Consider the following 15,600-nt stretch of genomic DNA (forward strand, 5'->3'; position numbering starts at 1 on the left):
TCACGCCCCTGTAAGGCTTCATTCAGACGTCCGGATGCGTTTTGCGGATCCGATCCATCTATCAGTGCATCCGTAAAAATCATGCGGACATCTGAATGGAGCTTTACAGGGGGGTAATCAATGACAGGGGGGTGATCAGGGAGTCTATATGGGGTGATCACCACAGTCATTGATCACTCCCCTGTAAGGCTTCATTCAGACGTCCGGATGCGTTTTGCGGATCCGATCCATCTATCAGTGGATCCGTAAAAATCATGCGGACATCTGAATGGAGCTTTACAGGGGGGTGATCAATGACAGGGGGGTGATCAGGGAGTCTATATGGGGTGATCACCACAGTCATTGATCATGCCCCTGTAAGGCTTCATTCAGACGTCCGGATGCGTTTTGCGGATCGGATCCATCTATCAGTGCATCCGTAAAAATCATGCGGACATCTGAATGGAGCTTTACAGGGGGGTGATCAATGACAGGGGGGTGATCAGGGAGTCTATATGGGGTGATCACCACAGTCATTGATCACGCCCCTGTAAGGCTTCATTCAGACGTCCGGATGCGTTTTGCGGATCGGATCCATCTATCAGTGCATCCGTAAAAATCATGCGGACATCTGAATGGAGCTTTACAGGGGGGTGATCAGGGAGTCTATATGGGGTGATCACCACAGTCATTGATCACGCCCCTGTAAGGCTTCATTCAGACGTCCGGATGCGTTTTGCGGATCGGATCCATCTATCAGTGCATCCGTAAAAATCATGCGGACATCTGAATGGAGCTTTACAGGGGGTTGATCAATGACAGGGGTGTAATCAATGACAGGGGGGTGATCAGGGAGTCTATATGGGGTGATCACCACAGTCATTGATCACGCCCCTGTAAGGCTTCATTCAGACGTCCGGATGCGTTTTGCGGATCGGATCCATCTATCAGTGCATCCGTAAAAATCATGCGGACATCTGAATGGAGCTTTACAGGGGGTTGATCAATGACAGGGGTGTAATCAATGACAGGGGGGGTGATCAGGGAGTCTATATGGGGTGATAACCACAGTCATTGATCACGCCCCTGTAAGGCTTCATTCAGACGTCCGGATGCGTTTTGCGGATCCGATCCATCTATCAGTGGATCCGTAAAAATCATGCGGACGTCTGAATGGAGCTTTACAGGGGGGTAATCAATGACAGGGGGGTGATCAATGACAGGGGGGTGATCAGGGAGTCTATATGGGGTGATCAGGGGTGATCAGGGGCTAATAAGGGGTTAATAAGTGACGGGGGGGGGTGTAGTGTAGTGTAGTGGTGCTTGGTGGGACTTTACTGAGCTACCTGTGTCCTCTGGTGGTCGATCCAAACAAAGGGGACCACCAGAGGACCAGGTAGCAGGTATATTAGACGCTGTTATCAAAACAGCGTCTAATATACCTGTTAGGGGTTAAAAAAAACACATCTCCAGCCTGCCAGCGAACGATCGCCGCTGGCAGGCTGGAGATCAACTCTCTTACCTTCCGTTCCTGTGAGCGCGCGCGCCTGTGTGCGCGCGTTCACAGGAAATCTCGCCCATCGCGAGATGACGCATATATGCGTGACTCTGCGCAGGGCTGCCACCTCCGGAACGCGATCCTGCGTTAGGCGGTCCGGAGGTGGTTAAAGGGGTATTCCCATCTTGCTACTTTATTCTCAATTGCTGCCAGCTAGCTGTTCACTTCCTGGTTTTCTGCAGCTATGGCTGGACGGGCTTAGGCAGCTAGAGTGAAGGCCGGCCACACCTCCTTATGACATCACACTGAGAGCTGAGTCCTGCATGCTCATTCATGTGAAAAGTATGCCTCAGTCTGCAGTGTCTGAGGGGAATGGTCACTCAGAGAGCCATGTGAAGTGAGCTCAGTGTACAGTAACATGTGGCTGTTCTGCAGTTTTACACATAAAATCTCTGTCTGATCTTTTACAAACCCATTCTGTGCATCAAAAACTATAATTCCATATTATACATTAGCCCAAAAGCTTGACCAACGCCCACCCACCAGCACTGATGCAGATTTGTTTCCATTACAGCTGTACTCCAGTTGTGTATAAACCTTACACTATGTATCTTTATAGATGCATATACAGCTCAGCTACATGTGTCTTCTCCAGTCCCCTAACATCACTTTGGCTGAATGGCTTCCTATACAGCCCTGCTACATCTTTATTCTACTCCCCCACTAGCAGTGTCTGAAAAGCTTCATATACAGCTCTGCTACACCTGTCTGTTTATCTCTTCAACCAGCACTGTGTCAGAACAGCCGCATATTCAGCTCTGCTACATCTGTTTCTCTTTCACCAGCATTGATGCTGACCTGCCACATCTGTTTCTCTTTCACCAGCCCCCAAGTGCCTCCATCTGCCTCATATAGCCGGCCATTAGCCTCATATAGCCGGCCATTAGCCTCATATAGCCGGCCATTAGCCTCATATAGCCGGCCATTAGCCTCATATAGCCGGCAATCAGCCCCCAAAGCCGCCCATTAGCCTCATATAGCCGGCAATCAGCCCCCAAAGCCGCCCATTAGCCTCATATAGCCGCCCATCTGCCCCCAAAGCCGCCAATATAGCCTCATATAGCCTCCATCTGCCCCCAAAGCCCCCCATATAGCCACCCATATGCCTCCATCTGCCCCAAAAGTGACTCCTTCTGCCACCAATCGCATATATAACAAATACTCACCCCGCTGTCTCTCCCACGCTGTCTGCACTCGTCTCTTCCTTCCACGAACTGATCGGCCGGCTGCGCATGCACAGATCTATTTTCAACGCAGCTCAAAGGAAAATAGATCTGCGCATGTGCAGCCGGCCGGAGACGTGCGCGATCTCGAGAAGAATTGCGGTCGCCACTAGATCACCAGGAAATGATGTGCGCAGGCGCAGTCCATGGATGCGGCCGGCGAGCGGTGGTCGTATCCATGGGCAGCGACAATAAACAATGCTATATGATTTTTCAATTTTATTCAAAACCTATAGGATTTAGAAAAAGGATTATATTTAGAAAAAGCCTCAGGGGGGATGAAACATGATTACCCAGATGATAATACCCCTTTAATACTTTTTTCATATTTTTTTTTTTACTCAGACCAACTTGGTTCTTGAAGATCAGTGGGTCTGATGCCTCTATAATACACTGCAGTACACTGTATAGTGTACTGCAGTGTATTTTCTATTACACTTAGCCTGGTCAGGCTCCTTTCTTCCAGCAAGAGCCTGATCAGGCTTAGGCCGAACGCACACGGCCGTGTTCTGCGGCAGAGAGCGGTCCGTGGTATGCCGGGCTGGATTCCTGTTCAGAGCAGGAGCGCACGGCGTCATTGGTTGCTATGACGCCGTGCGCTTCAAGTTGCCACTGTACTACAGTAATACACTATACGTGTGTATTACTGTAGTGCAGCTGCGGCATGAAGCGCACGGCATCATAGCAACCAATGACGCCATGCGCTCCTGCTCTGAACAGGAATCCAGCCCGGCATACCACGGACCGCTCTCGGCCGCGTGCATTCGGCCTTAGGGTACTTTCACACTAGCGGCAGGACAGCCTGCCGGACCCGTCCTGCCGCTATTTCACCGTGCCGCCTCTCCGTCCCCATTGACTATAATGGGGAGGGGGCGGAGCTCCGGCGCAGTACAGCAGTGTGCTGTGAGAGGCCGCCGGACGAAAAAGTTGGACCTGCAGTACTTTTCGTACGGCGGCCCCTCGCTGCGCCCTGCCAGGGCGGGCGAAATAGCAGGCGGAACGAATCCGTCCTGCTGCCAGTGTGAAACTACCCTTTATGCCATGGCAAGCCAGATGCCTGTGAAGGGGGGAGGTAGGGAAAGTTATCCACAGCAGGGGGGGGGGGGGGCGGCACAGTAACAGAGCGTCGCAGCTCCATCCCTGCCTGGAAGGGGTTAAAAGCTGACATCAGCTGCACTGAACGAGAGGGGGAAGGGGGGGGAAGGGAGGGGGGTCGGGCCAGTTATCCACAGCAGGGCAGCTCTCCTCACCATTCACTGATCCCGGCTGTTACAATGTCATTCTCCAATAATGCTGTGTGTGTGTGTATGTATATGTATATGTATATGTATATGTATATATATATATATATATATATATATATATATATATACACACACACACACACACACACACACATATATATACACACACACATACATACATATATATACATACTTTTATTTGTTTTCTGGAAGGTTCTAATAAAGTATTTTTTATTTAGCATGGATTAAAATGTATACACTAATGTAACTGGTTCCCACTGCCTCTCAACCCCCAACATGTGCAGTCTAAAAGACATGGTTTGTTTCCCACAGCAATCAATGATGCAGCAAGTATTTTTACACTAATGTAACTAACTGCTGAAGCACTGCTTCTCACTCTGCATACTATCTAAAATACAGTTTGTTGCCCACAAAAACGAATCACAGCACAGCTTTCATTTTACTAAAGCACTTCTTCCAATACTGTAGGATCTATGTTTACCAATCAGTGGTTCTCCAACTGTTGCAAGACTAAAACTCCCATCATGCCCTGATGGCTGCAGGATGGGTGTTTACCTCTTTAATTGGGCCAAAGACAACAAAGAGTAATTTACAGGTTAGAAATAGTATTAGAAAATATTTATATAGAAAGATGTACATCCAGACAATGCTGGGTATATACACACACACTAGTAAATGTATATGAATGAAGCCACTGGTGACTTACTGTAATTCAGCGATTGGCTTTGATGGGTTCTTATCTGCAATATACTCCTGAGGGGAACAGACTGCATTAACTCTTAACCTTTGATTGTCACGGACCTGTGTAAATGAAAAATAAACAAAAATAATTAAAAATAAGAATAATCGAAGAACACCATGCTACAATCAGATGGAAACTATGCAGTACAAAGGATACTTGTTTTATTATTTATTAATTACAATTACTGTAATGCACCTTTTTCCAACATTCATGCATCTTAAACAATGTAATTTAACTGTACCTAAAAATTTCCTGAAGTTTTTTTTATTAACCCTCCATGTACGGCGCTGGGAGTGTGTTTAAAGACACACGCAGCTCAGCTGATCGCAGAAATTTAACCCCTCAGATGCCGTGGTCAATCTTGACCACGGGCACCGAGCGCGCTGAAACCGAAAGTGCGCACTTTCGGTTGCGTTCCGGCTCCCCCATGTGGCGATCGGAGGAGCCGGAGCGTGTATGCAGCAGCCCTTGTCTTTATGAATGACAGGGGGCTGCTGCATAGTATTTCCTATGGAGCCTTTTCATGTAATAGGGCTCCATAGGAAACTAGTAAAATCATCATAGATTCCAATGAAAGTGCATTGGAGTCTATGATAATAGCAATATAACTATAAAAAAAAAAGTAAAAAAAAAAAAGAAGTTTAAAAATAAAAAATTCAAATCACCCCCTTTTCCCCCCAAAAAAATAATTAATAAATATAATTATATATATATATATATATATATATATATATATATATATATATATATATATATATACATACACACACACATATACATACACACACATCATGGGTATCGCAATGTGCGAAAAACGCCCATACCATAGTATAAAAATATATTCCCCGTACGGCAAACAGCAAAACTGAAAAAAGCGGCGATTAGCCGTTTTTGGTTGCTTCCTTTTCTACAAAAAATTAGATAAAAAGTGATGAAAAAGTCACACACACCCCAGAATGGTATCAATGAAAAGTTTAGATCGGCCAGCAAAAAATTAGCCCCCATACAGCTCCATACATATAATTACAAAAAGGTTATAGGGGTGAAAGTATGGTGACAAAAAAAAAATCTAACTTATTTTTTTTCCCACTTTTTAATGTTTTTATCACTATCAAAACGCAAGAAAAACTATACAAGGCATCGCCAGATTTCTACTGTCCTGTAAATGTAACCAGTCACACATCGAAAATAAAAAACTCGCAAAACTGTGGTGGAATTGATTTTTTTTTGCAATTTCACCCCATTTGGAATTTACTTACTGCTTCCCACTACATGATATGCAATATTAAATAGAAAGTTGGAAAGTACTACTCGTCCCGCAAAAAAACAAGACCTCATATGGCTATGTGAGCAGACAAAAAGTTATGGCTCTGGGAAGGCAGGTAGCGCAAAACGAAAACGCCCAAAAAACAAAAAAAAACAAACACCTTGCGAGCCTTAAGGGGCTAAACTGTTAGAAATACCCTAATATTTTGGAAATATACTTCTGCAGTGAGTGCTGTACTGGTAGGAGCACACATCGCTGCTCTTGCGTTGGCCCTCTGCTGAAACCTCTGTCATGGAAGATCAGTGCAGGATACTCTGCAATGATGTACTATGCCGAGCTTTAGCAGATGGATTTCCTTGTAAAAAACATCAGGAGCCTATAAAGTATTCGACAATATTTAGTAGGTAGGAGGTCACTGACCAAACCTAGCATGCTATTCTCAGGGAAGCACACATCTGTTTGTTTTTTTTTGTTTTTTTTAAAATCAGATAATTTTTATTGTATAAACGTACAACAATAAAGCATTGTTACAAAGAATGAAACATGATGTATCACATATTTTGACATAAGGCACCATTTCAACTATATAATATAATACAGCAACGAATATCTATGCAAATTACATATATACTGCAACATACCCATCCCTCCCCCCAACTCCCACTTCAGCTCTTAATGGATTGTCTATATATTATCCATCATTAATCATCCAGCGGCCCCATAATCTTTCATACTTTTGAGGACACCCCCTCTTCCTGAACACCATTTTCTCATAAACTAACATTGTGTTTACTTTACTTCGAAATTCCTCAATGTCTGGAGGACAAGACTGAATCCAATGTAGGGCAATAAGTTTCCTGGCCACATATAATAATCGGCCAGCTACAATCCTATCTGCCTCCTCTCCACCAATATCCGTTACATAACCCAGAACACAGACTTTGGGATCTCTAGGTATTTGCAGTGAAAAGGTATTTTGAATCACTGCCAATACATCCGACCAGAAGCCATCTAGACGTGGACATTGCCACTACATATGTATTACATCTGCTGGTTCTGCTTGGCATCGTGGACACTTTGCATCCGTCCTGATGCCAATGCAGTGTAAAAAGACCAGAGTTTTGTAGACTATGTACGATGAAAAGCTGTGACAATTTCCCACCTTCACTCAATGATACTTTCGGTATGGCTTATAATATAACATGTTAACATGTATAGCTTGGAATTAACATGTATAGCTTGGAAGAAAGAAGAGACAGAGGGGATATGATAGAAACTTTTAAATACATAAAGGGAATCAACTCGGTAAAGGAGGAGAGCATATTTAAAAGAAGAAAAACTACCACAAGAGGACACAGTTTTAAATTAGAGGGGCATAGGTTTCAAAGTAATATAAGGAAGTATTACTTTACTGAGAGAGTAGTGGATGCATGGAATAGCCTTCCTGCAGAAGTGGTAGCTGCAAATACAGTGAAGGGGTTTAAGCATGCATGGGATAGGCATAAGGCCATCCTTCATATAAGATAGGGCCAGGGACTATTCATAGTATTCAGTATATTGGGCAGACTAGATGGGCCAAATGGTTCTTATCTGCCGACACATTCTATGTTTCTATGTAATATAGCTTCCCATTGCTCTTGGGGTATTTCACCTATGTTCTTCTCCCATCCCTTCATTCTGGATAAGGGGAACGCTTCCAGATATTTATCTAGTAGCATTTGATATATCATTGAAATAATCCCTTTTTTATCCCCTCTCTCAACTATTAATTGTAGTGAAGCGTCTCTATGTACCTTGATATTACTATTTTTACACATCTCATTTAATGCGTGCTGTATTTGTAGGAACTGATAGTTTCTAAGCTACTTCTTGGTATATTGTGCTCCTCTTGTAATCTAGTAAATGTTTTGAGTGCTCCTTTCTCCATTAAATCCCCCATTTTGGTTACTCCCCTATTCTGCCATTGTTTGACAAAGCCCTTGAGATGCAGGCATTCAGGTACAATGTGATTATTCCACTGAGGTGCAAGTTCAGTGATTCCAACTGCACCCCTTATTTGTTTGACCTTCTCCCAAACCTTCCTCAGACAGACCAAATGCGTACGATTATCCACAAAGGGTGTTCCCGGCCCCTCCAATATCCACAACAGCTCCCTTCCCCCCAATGCATGTTTAAGTATTTAAAGTGTTGACATTGTGCCTCTAGGTAATACAACCATGGATTGGGCAATGCCAAACCCCCTGCCGACTTTGGGTATTGTAAGGTCTCCAGTTTAATTCTGGGGTGGCCTTTCCTCCATACCAGTTCCCTAAATACAGAGTTAATTTTCTGAAATATGTCAAGTGGGATCCATGTCGGGGCATTGTGTAGTATGTATAGTAGCTGGGGCATCCTGATCATCTTGATCAGGTTAACTCTTCCAATTACCGACAAAAACAATTTACACCATGTCTTGGAACGAAGTCTGAATTTAGTCAACATTGGAGACAGGTTCAACTCCTCAAAGTCCGTCAGTCTAGGTGATATGTTTATCCCTAAAGTATTTAATAGTTTTTACACAGGGAATATTGTTTAATGTAGCTATTGACGAGGAAACCTGCCCGCACACATCTGGTTAACTCAGTTTGACGTTTAGAAACATGCACCTCAGCTCAAAAAGCAGCAATAACCGGGCATTACCATATCATGTTATCTATTAGAGTACCCCTTCACCCACCACACTTGGTACATGTCACTAGTAAGCTTAAACATCTGGACCAAGCAGACCAGAGTCAAGTATACTCTGTGCAACCACTTTGTTTGGATCAATTGATCTCTAGTGCTAACCACTGTGGAGCGCCAAGAGACCAACTCCTTCTCATGATGAGCCTTCAAGGTCACAATGTCATTCTTCAAACTCCTGAAGGATCCACTTACAGGAGAGGAAAGATTAGACATAAGAACCTTATAAAAGGAGGAAAGCAGCTTACGAATGTGCTCTCGTCAGGCAACAGCTTCAACAGCCCCACATTCAAGACTAATAGGGTACTTTCTAAATTGTGCTAGACAAGCATGCCTCAACTGAAAATATATTGAAAAAGGCATGATTGCCATATTTTACATTTCAATTTTCCCATAGATCTATTTATTTTTACCCAGTAACCCAAAAGGGTCTCCTCCGCTCATTTTTTCCATTATGTAAAGATATGTCTGACAGACTATATGCTTTAAAGAGGACCTTTCATGGTTTTTTATTAATTGAGATAAATACCTTTACTTGCGGGGTGATGCTGCCACCCTACCTGATTTTTTAAAATATAGCTCCTACACCCCGCTGTGCCCCCCCGCAGTTTTCGCACTCAGTATGCCAATACTGAGCATTGGTACAGGGAACAGGAAACTCCAGGGTTTCTCAATGGGCGTCTCCTTCCCCCTGGCTGCGACACACTCCGCTGTGATTGGATCGCGGCACAGCCAGGGAGAAGGAGACACCCATTGAGAAACCCTGGCGTCTCCTCTTCCCTTTACAGATGCTCAGTATTAGCATACTGAGTGCAAAAACTGCAGGGGAACACAGCGGGGCGTAGGAGCGATATTTTAAAAAAAATCAGGTAGGGTGGCAGCATCAGCGGGGTGTACCCTGCAAGTAAAAGGTATTTATCTCAATTAAAAAAAACATGAAAGGTCCTCTTTAAGAGTGCAAAACATTATCTGGTATCAAAGACCAAATACTTGGTGATTAGAACTAGGTCAGAGAGACGTTCACTAGAATTCATAGCTTTTTTTAAAATTAAGTCAGAAAACAAAGAATGTCTAAAAGGATTTTGGCGTGACAGACGATCAGCTGGTTGAAAGGGACGCCGCACTCAGTTAAGAGTACATATTGCTTGCATATTTACTTGCCCTCCATATCCATTGTAGCGGCGGTACAGTGTAATCACCGCTTCCTCTCCCATTCATTTACACTGCACCATCACTACACTGTACACAGTATACAGGTAAACACTGAAAAGGACACAGTGATCGCACAAGTGACGTGACCCCTTCAAACAGCTGATTGAGGTTTGTGCCCCCACCCATCTGACATTGATGACCTATCCTCAGGACAGAATCATTATGATGACACCGGAATACCCCTTTAAAACATGGGGCTATTAACAAAGAAATGGAAATCATTACCCATACCAGGCACACACACTGAACAATCGTCCTTTAACCACCTCAGCCCCCAGTGCTTAAACACCCTGAAAGACCAGGCCACTTTTTACACTTCTGCACTACACTACTTTCACCGTTTATTGCTCGGTCATGCAACTTACCACCCAAATGAATTTTACCTCCTTTTCTTCTCACTAATAGAGCTTTCATTTGGTGGTATTTCATTGCTGCTGACATTTTTACTTTTTTTTGTTATTAATCGAAATTTAACGATTTTTTTGCAAAAAAATGAATTTTTTCACTTTCAGTTGTAAAATTTTGCAAAAAAAACGACATCCATATAGAAATTTTTCTCTAAATTTATTGTTCTACATGTCTTTGATTGGTTTGGGTAAAAGTTATAGCGTTTACAAACTATGGTACAAAAATGTGAATTTCCGCTTTTTGAAGCAGCTCTGACTTTCTGAGCACCTGTCATGTTTCCTGAGGTTCTACAATGCCCAGACAGTACAAACACCCCACAAATGACCCCATTTCGGAAAGTAGACACCCTAAGGTATTCGCTGATGGGCATAGTGAGTTCATAGAACTTTTTATTTTTTGTCACAAGTTAGCGGAAAATGATGATTTTTTTTAATTTATTTTTTTCTTACAAAGTCTCATATTCCACTAACTTGTGACAAAAAATAAAAAATTCCATGAACTCACTGTGCCCATCTCCAAATACCTTGGGGTGTCTTCTTTCCAAAATAGGGTCACTTGTGGGGTAGTTATACTGCCCTGGCATTTTAGGGGCCCACATTCCTTTTAGGAGGGCATTTTTAGACATTTGGATCCCAGACTTCTTCTCACGCTTTAAGGCCCCTAAAATACCAGGGCAGTATAAATACCCCACATGTGACCCCATTTTGGAAAGAAGACACCCCAAGGTATTCAATGAGGGGCAATGGCGAGTTAATAGAATTTTTATTTTTTTTGCCACAAGTTAGCGGAAATTGATATTTTTTTGTTTTTCTCACAAAGTCTCCCTTTCCGCTAACTTGGGACAAAAATTTCAATCTTTCATGGACTCAATATGCCCCTCAGCGAATACCTTGGGGTGTCTACTTTCCGAAATGGGCTCACATGTGGGGTATTTATACTGCCCTGGTATTTTACTGGCCCTAAAGCGTGAGAAGAAGTCTGGAATATAAATGTCTAAAAAATTTTACGCATTTAGATTCTGTGAGGGGTATGGTGAGTTCATGTGAGATTTTATTTTTGGACACAAGTTAGTGGAATATGAGACTTTCTAAGAAAAAAAAATAATAATTTCCGCTAACTTGGGCCAAAAAAAAATGTCTGAATGGAGCCTTACAGGGGGGTGATCAATGACAGGGGGGTGATCAGGGAGTCTATATGGGGTGATCACCCCCCTGTAAGGCTCCATTCAGATGTCCGTATGTGGTTTGCGGATCCGATCCATGTATCCGTAAAAAACATACGGACGTCTGAATGGAGCCTTACAGGGGGGTGATCAATGACGGGGGTGATCAATGACAGGAGGGTGATCAATGACAGGGGGGGGGGGGGGGGGGGGTGTAGTGTAGTGTGGTGCTACTTATTACTGAGCTGCCTGTGTCCTCTGGTGGTCGATCAAAACAAAAGGGACCACCAGAGGACCAGGTAGCAGGTATATTAGACGCTGTTATCAAAACAGCGTCTAATATACCTGTTAGGGGTTAAAAAAAAAAAAACGCATCTCCAGCCTGCCAGCGAACGATCGCCGCTGGCAGGCTGGAGATCCACTCGCTTACCTTCCGATCCTGTGAACGCGCGTGCCTGTGTGCGCGCGTTCACAGGAAATCTCGCCTCTCGCGAGATGACGCGTATATGCGTCCACCCAGAATAGCAGGGCCGCCGCCAGGACGCAATCCTGCGTACGGCGGTCCTGAGGCGGTTAAATATCTGGAAATACGCTTTAACAACATGGTTTGTGAATGTAATGTATAGTCTATTTAACAGTTCACTGTACCTCTTTCAAAAATGCATCCATATCCTCTTGGCTTTCAAAAACAAAGGCTCTCATGTCATTCATAGAAATGTGATTTTCCACATATTTGGCATGCTGGTGATTTTTCACATTAATCTGTACAAAATAAATGAATGAACTGATGAACGACTACAAATAAGTATCAAGACTTTGAAAATATTAGGAATGGTAAAATGTATTATTGTTTGTTTTTTATTACATTTGCCTGTGATTTTCAGCAGTTCCAACTCCACAGCAATTAGTCATGGCCGTAAATGTTGGCACCCCTGAAATTTTTCAAGTAAATTAAGTATTTCTCACAGAAAAGTATTGCAGTAACACATGTTTTGCTATACACATGTTTATTCCCTTTGTGTGTATTGGAACAAAACCAAAAAAGCGAGGAAAAAAAGCTAATTGGACATAATGTCACACCAAACTCCAAAAATGGGCTGGACAAAATTATTGGCACCCTTAAAGGGAACCTGTCACCAGGATTTTGTATATAGAGCTGAGGACTAGGGTTGCTAGATGGCCGCTAGCACATCCGCAATACCCAGTCCCCATAGCTCTGTGTGCTTTTATTGTGTAAAAAACCCGATTTGATACATATGCAAATTAACCTGAGATGAGTCCTGTCCCTGACTCATCTCACGTACAGGACTCATTTCAGGTTCATTTGCATATGTATAAAATCAGTTTTTTTACACAATAAAAGCACACAGAGCTATGGGGACTGGGTATTGTGGATGTGCCAGCGGCCATCTAGCAACCCATGTCCTCAGCTCTATACCCAAAATCCCGGGGACAGGTTCCCTTTAACCACCTCAGCCCCCAGTGCTTAAACACCCTGAAAGACCAGGCCACTTTTTACACTTCTGACCTACACTACTTTCACCGTTTATTGCTCGGTCATGCAACTTACCACCCAAATGAATTTTACCTCCTTTTCTTCTCACTAATAGAGCTTTCATTTGGTGGTATTTCATTGCTGCTGACATTTTTACTTTTTTTGTTATTAATCGAAATTTAACGATTTTTTTTGCAAAAAAATGACATTTTTCACTTTCAGTTGTAAAATTTTGCAAAAAAAAACGACATCCATATATAAATTTTGCTCTAAATTTATTGTTCTACATATCTTTGATAAAAAAAAAATGTTTGGGTAAAAAAAAAATGGTTTGGGTAAAAGTTATTGCGTTTACAAACTATGGTACAAAAATGTGAATTTCCGCTTTTTGAAGCAGCTCTGACTGTCTGAGCACCTGTCATGTTTCCTGAGGTTCTACAATGCCCAGACAGTACAAACACCCCACAAATGACCCCATTTCGGAAAGTACACACCCTAAGGTATTCGCTGATGGGCATAGTGAGTTCATAGAACTTTTTATTTTTTGTCACAAGTTAGCGGAAAATGATGATTTTTATTTTTTTATTTTTTTTTATTACAAAGTCTCATATTCCACTAACTTGTGACAAAAAATAAAAACTTCTATGAACTCACTTATGCCCATCACGAAATACCTTGGGGTCTCTTCTTTCCAAAATGGGGTCACTTGTGGGGTGGTTATACTGCCCTGGCATTCTAGGGGCCCAAATGTGTGGTAAGGAGTTTGAAATCAAATTCTGTAAAAAAGGACCTGTGAAATCCGAAAGGTGCTCTTTGGAATATGGGCCCCTTTGCCCACCTAGGCTGCAAAAAAGTGTCACACATCTGGTATCTCCGTACTTAGGAGAAGGTGGGGAATGTGTTTTGGGGTGTCATTTTATATATACCCATGCTGGGTGAGAGAAATATCTTGGTTAAATGCCAACTTTGTATAAAAAAAATGGGAAAAGTTGTCTTTTGCCAAGATATTTCTCTCACCCAGCATGGGTATATGTAAAATGACACCCCAAAACACATTCCCCAACTTCTCCTGAGTACGGATATACCAGATGTGTGACACTTTTTTGCAGCCTAGGTGGGCAAAGGGGCCCATATTCCAAAGAGCACCTTTCGGATTTCACAGGTCATTTTTTACAGAATTTGATTTCAAACTCCTTACCACACATTTGGGCCCCTAGAATGCCAGGGCAGTATAACTACCCCACAAGTGACCCCATTTTGGAAAGAAGAGACCCCAAGGTATTCGCTGATGGGCATAGTGAGTTCATGGAAGTTTTTATTTTTTGTCACAAGTTAGTGGAATATGAGACTTTGTATGAAAAAAAAAATAAATAAATATGCATTTTCCACTAACTTGTGACAAAAAATAAAAAATTCTAGGAACTCGCCATGCCCCTCACGCAATACCTTGGGGTCTCTTCTTTCCAAAATGGGGTCACTTGTGGGGTAGTTATACTGCCCTGGCATTTTCCAGGGGCCCTAATGTGTGGTAAGTAGGTAAATGACCTGTGAAATCCTAAAGGTGCTCTTTGGAATATGGGCCCCTTTGCCCACCTAGGCTGCAAAAAAGTGTCACACATGTGGTATCGCCGTATTCAGGAGAAGTTGGGGAATGTGTTTTGGGGTGTCATTTTACATATACCCTTGCTGGGTGAGATAAATATCTTGACAAAAGACAACTTTTCCCATTTTTTTATACAAAGTTGGCATTTGACCAAGATATTTCTCTCACCCAGCATGGGTATATGTAAAATTACACCCCAAAACACATTCCCCAACTTTTCCCCGAGTACGGCGATACCAGATGTGTGACACTTTTTTGCAGCCTAGATGCGCAAAGGTGCCCAAATTCCTTTTAGGAGGGCATTTTTAGACATTTGGATACCAGACTTCTTCTCACGCTTTGGGGCCCCTAGAATGCCAGGGCAGTATAAATACCCCACATGTGACCCCATTTTGGAAAGAAGACACCCCAAGGTATTCAATGAGGGGCATGGCGAGTTCATAGAATTTTTTTTTTTTTTGCCACAAGTTAGCGGAAATTGATATTTTTAATTTTTTTCTCACAAAGTCTCCCGTTCCGCTAACTTGGGACAAAAATTTCAATCTTTCATGGACTCAATATGCCCCTCACGGAATACCTGGGGGTGTCTTCTTTCCGAAATGGGGTCACATGTGGGGTATTTATACTGCCCTGGCATTCTAGGGGCCCTAAAGCGTGAGAAGAAGTCTGGAATATAAATGTCTAAAAAAATTTACGCATTTGGATTCCGTGAGGGGTATGGGGAGTTCATGTGAGATTTTATTTTTTGACACAAGTTAGTGGAATATGAGACTTTGTAAGAAAAAAAAATAAGAATTCCGCTAACTTGGGCCAAAAAAATGTCTGAATGGAGCCTTACAGAGGGGTGATCAATGACAGGGGGGTGATCAATGACAGGGGGGTGATCAGGGAGTCTATATGGGGTGATCACCACAGTCATTGATCACGCCCCTGTAAGGCTTCATTCAGACGTCCGGATGCGTTTT

General features: G+C 42.9%; 1 protein-coding gene across 2 annotated transcripts in view; it reads right to left on the bottom strand.

The window, feature by feature from the left end:
* The window catches only part of SMC5 (structural maintenance of chromosomes 5), a 208,356-nt gene that overhangs the window by 109,322 nt on the left and 83,434 nt on the right, over positions 1–15,600 (bottom strand). For both annotated transcript variants that reach the window (XM_040417086.1, XM_040417087.1), the window contains exons 11-12: positions 12,186–12,299; positions 4,732–4,826 (exon numbers count right to left, since the gene is read on the bottom strand). In XM_040417086.1, the coding sequence (XP_040273020.1) occupies positions 4,732–4,826; positions 12,186–12,299 (209 nt within the window). The remainder of the gene's footprint in view (positions 1–4,731; positions 4,827–12,185; positions 12,300–15,600) is intronic.

This window comes from Bufo bufo, chromosome 2 (genome assembly GCF_905171765.1).
Source record: "Bufo bufo chromosome 2, aBufBuf1.1, whole genome shotgun sequence".
Taxonomy (NCBI): Eukaryota; Metazoa; Chordata; class Amphibia; order Anura; family Bufonidae; genus Bufo; species Bufo bufo.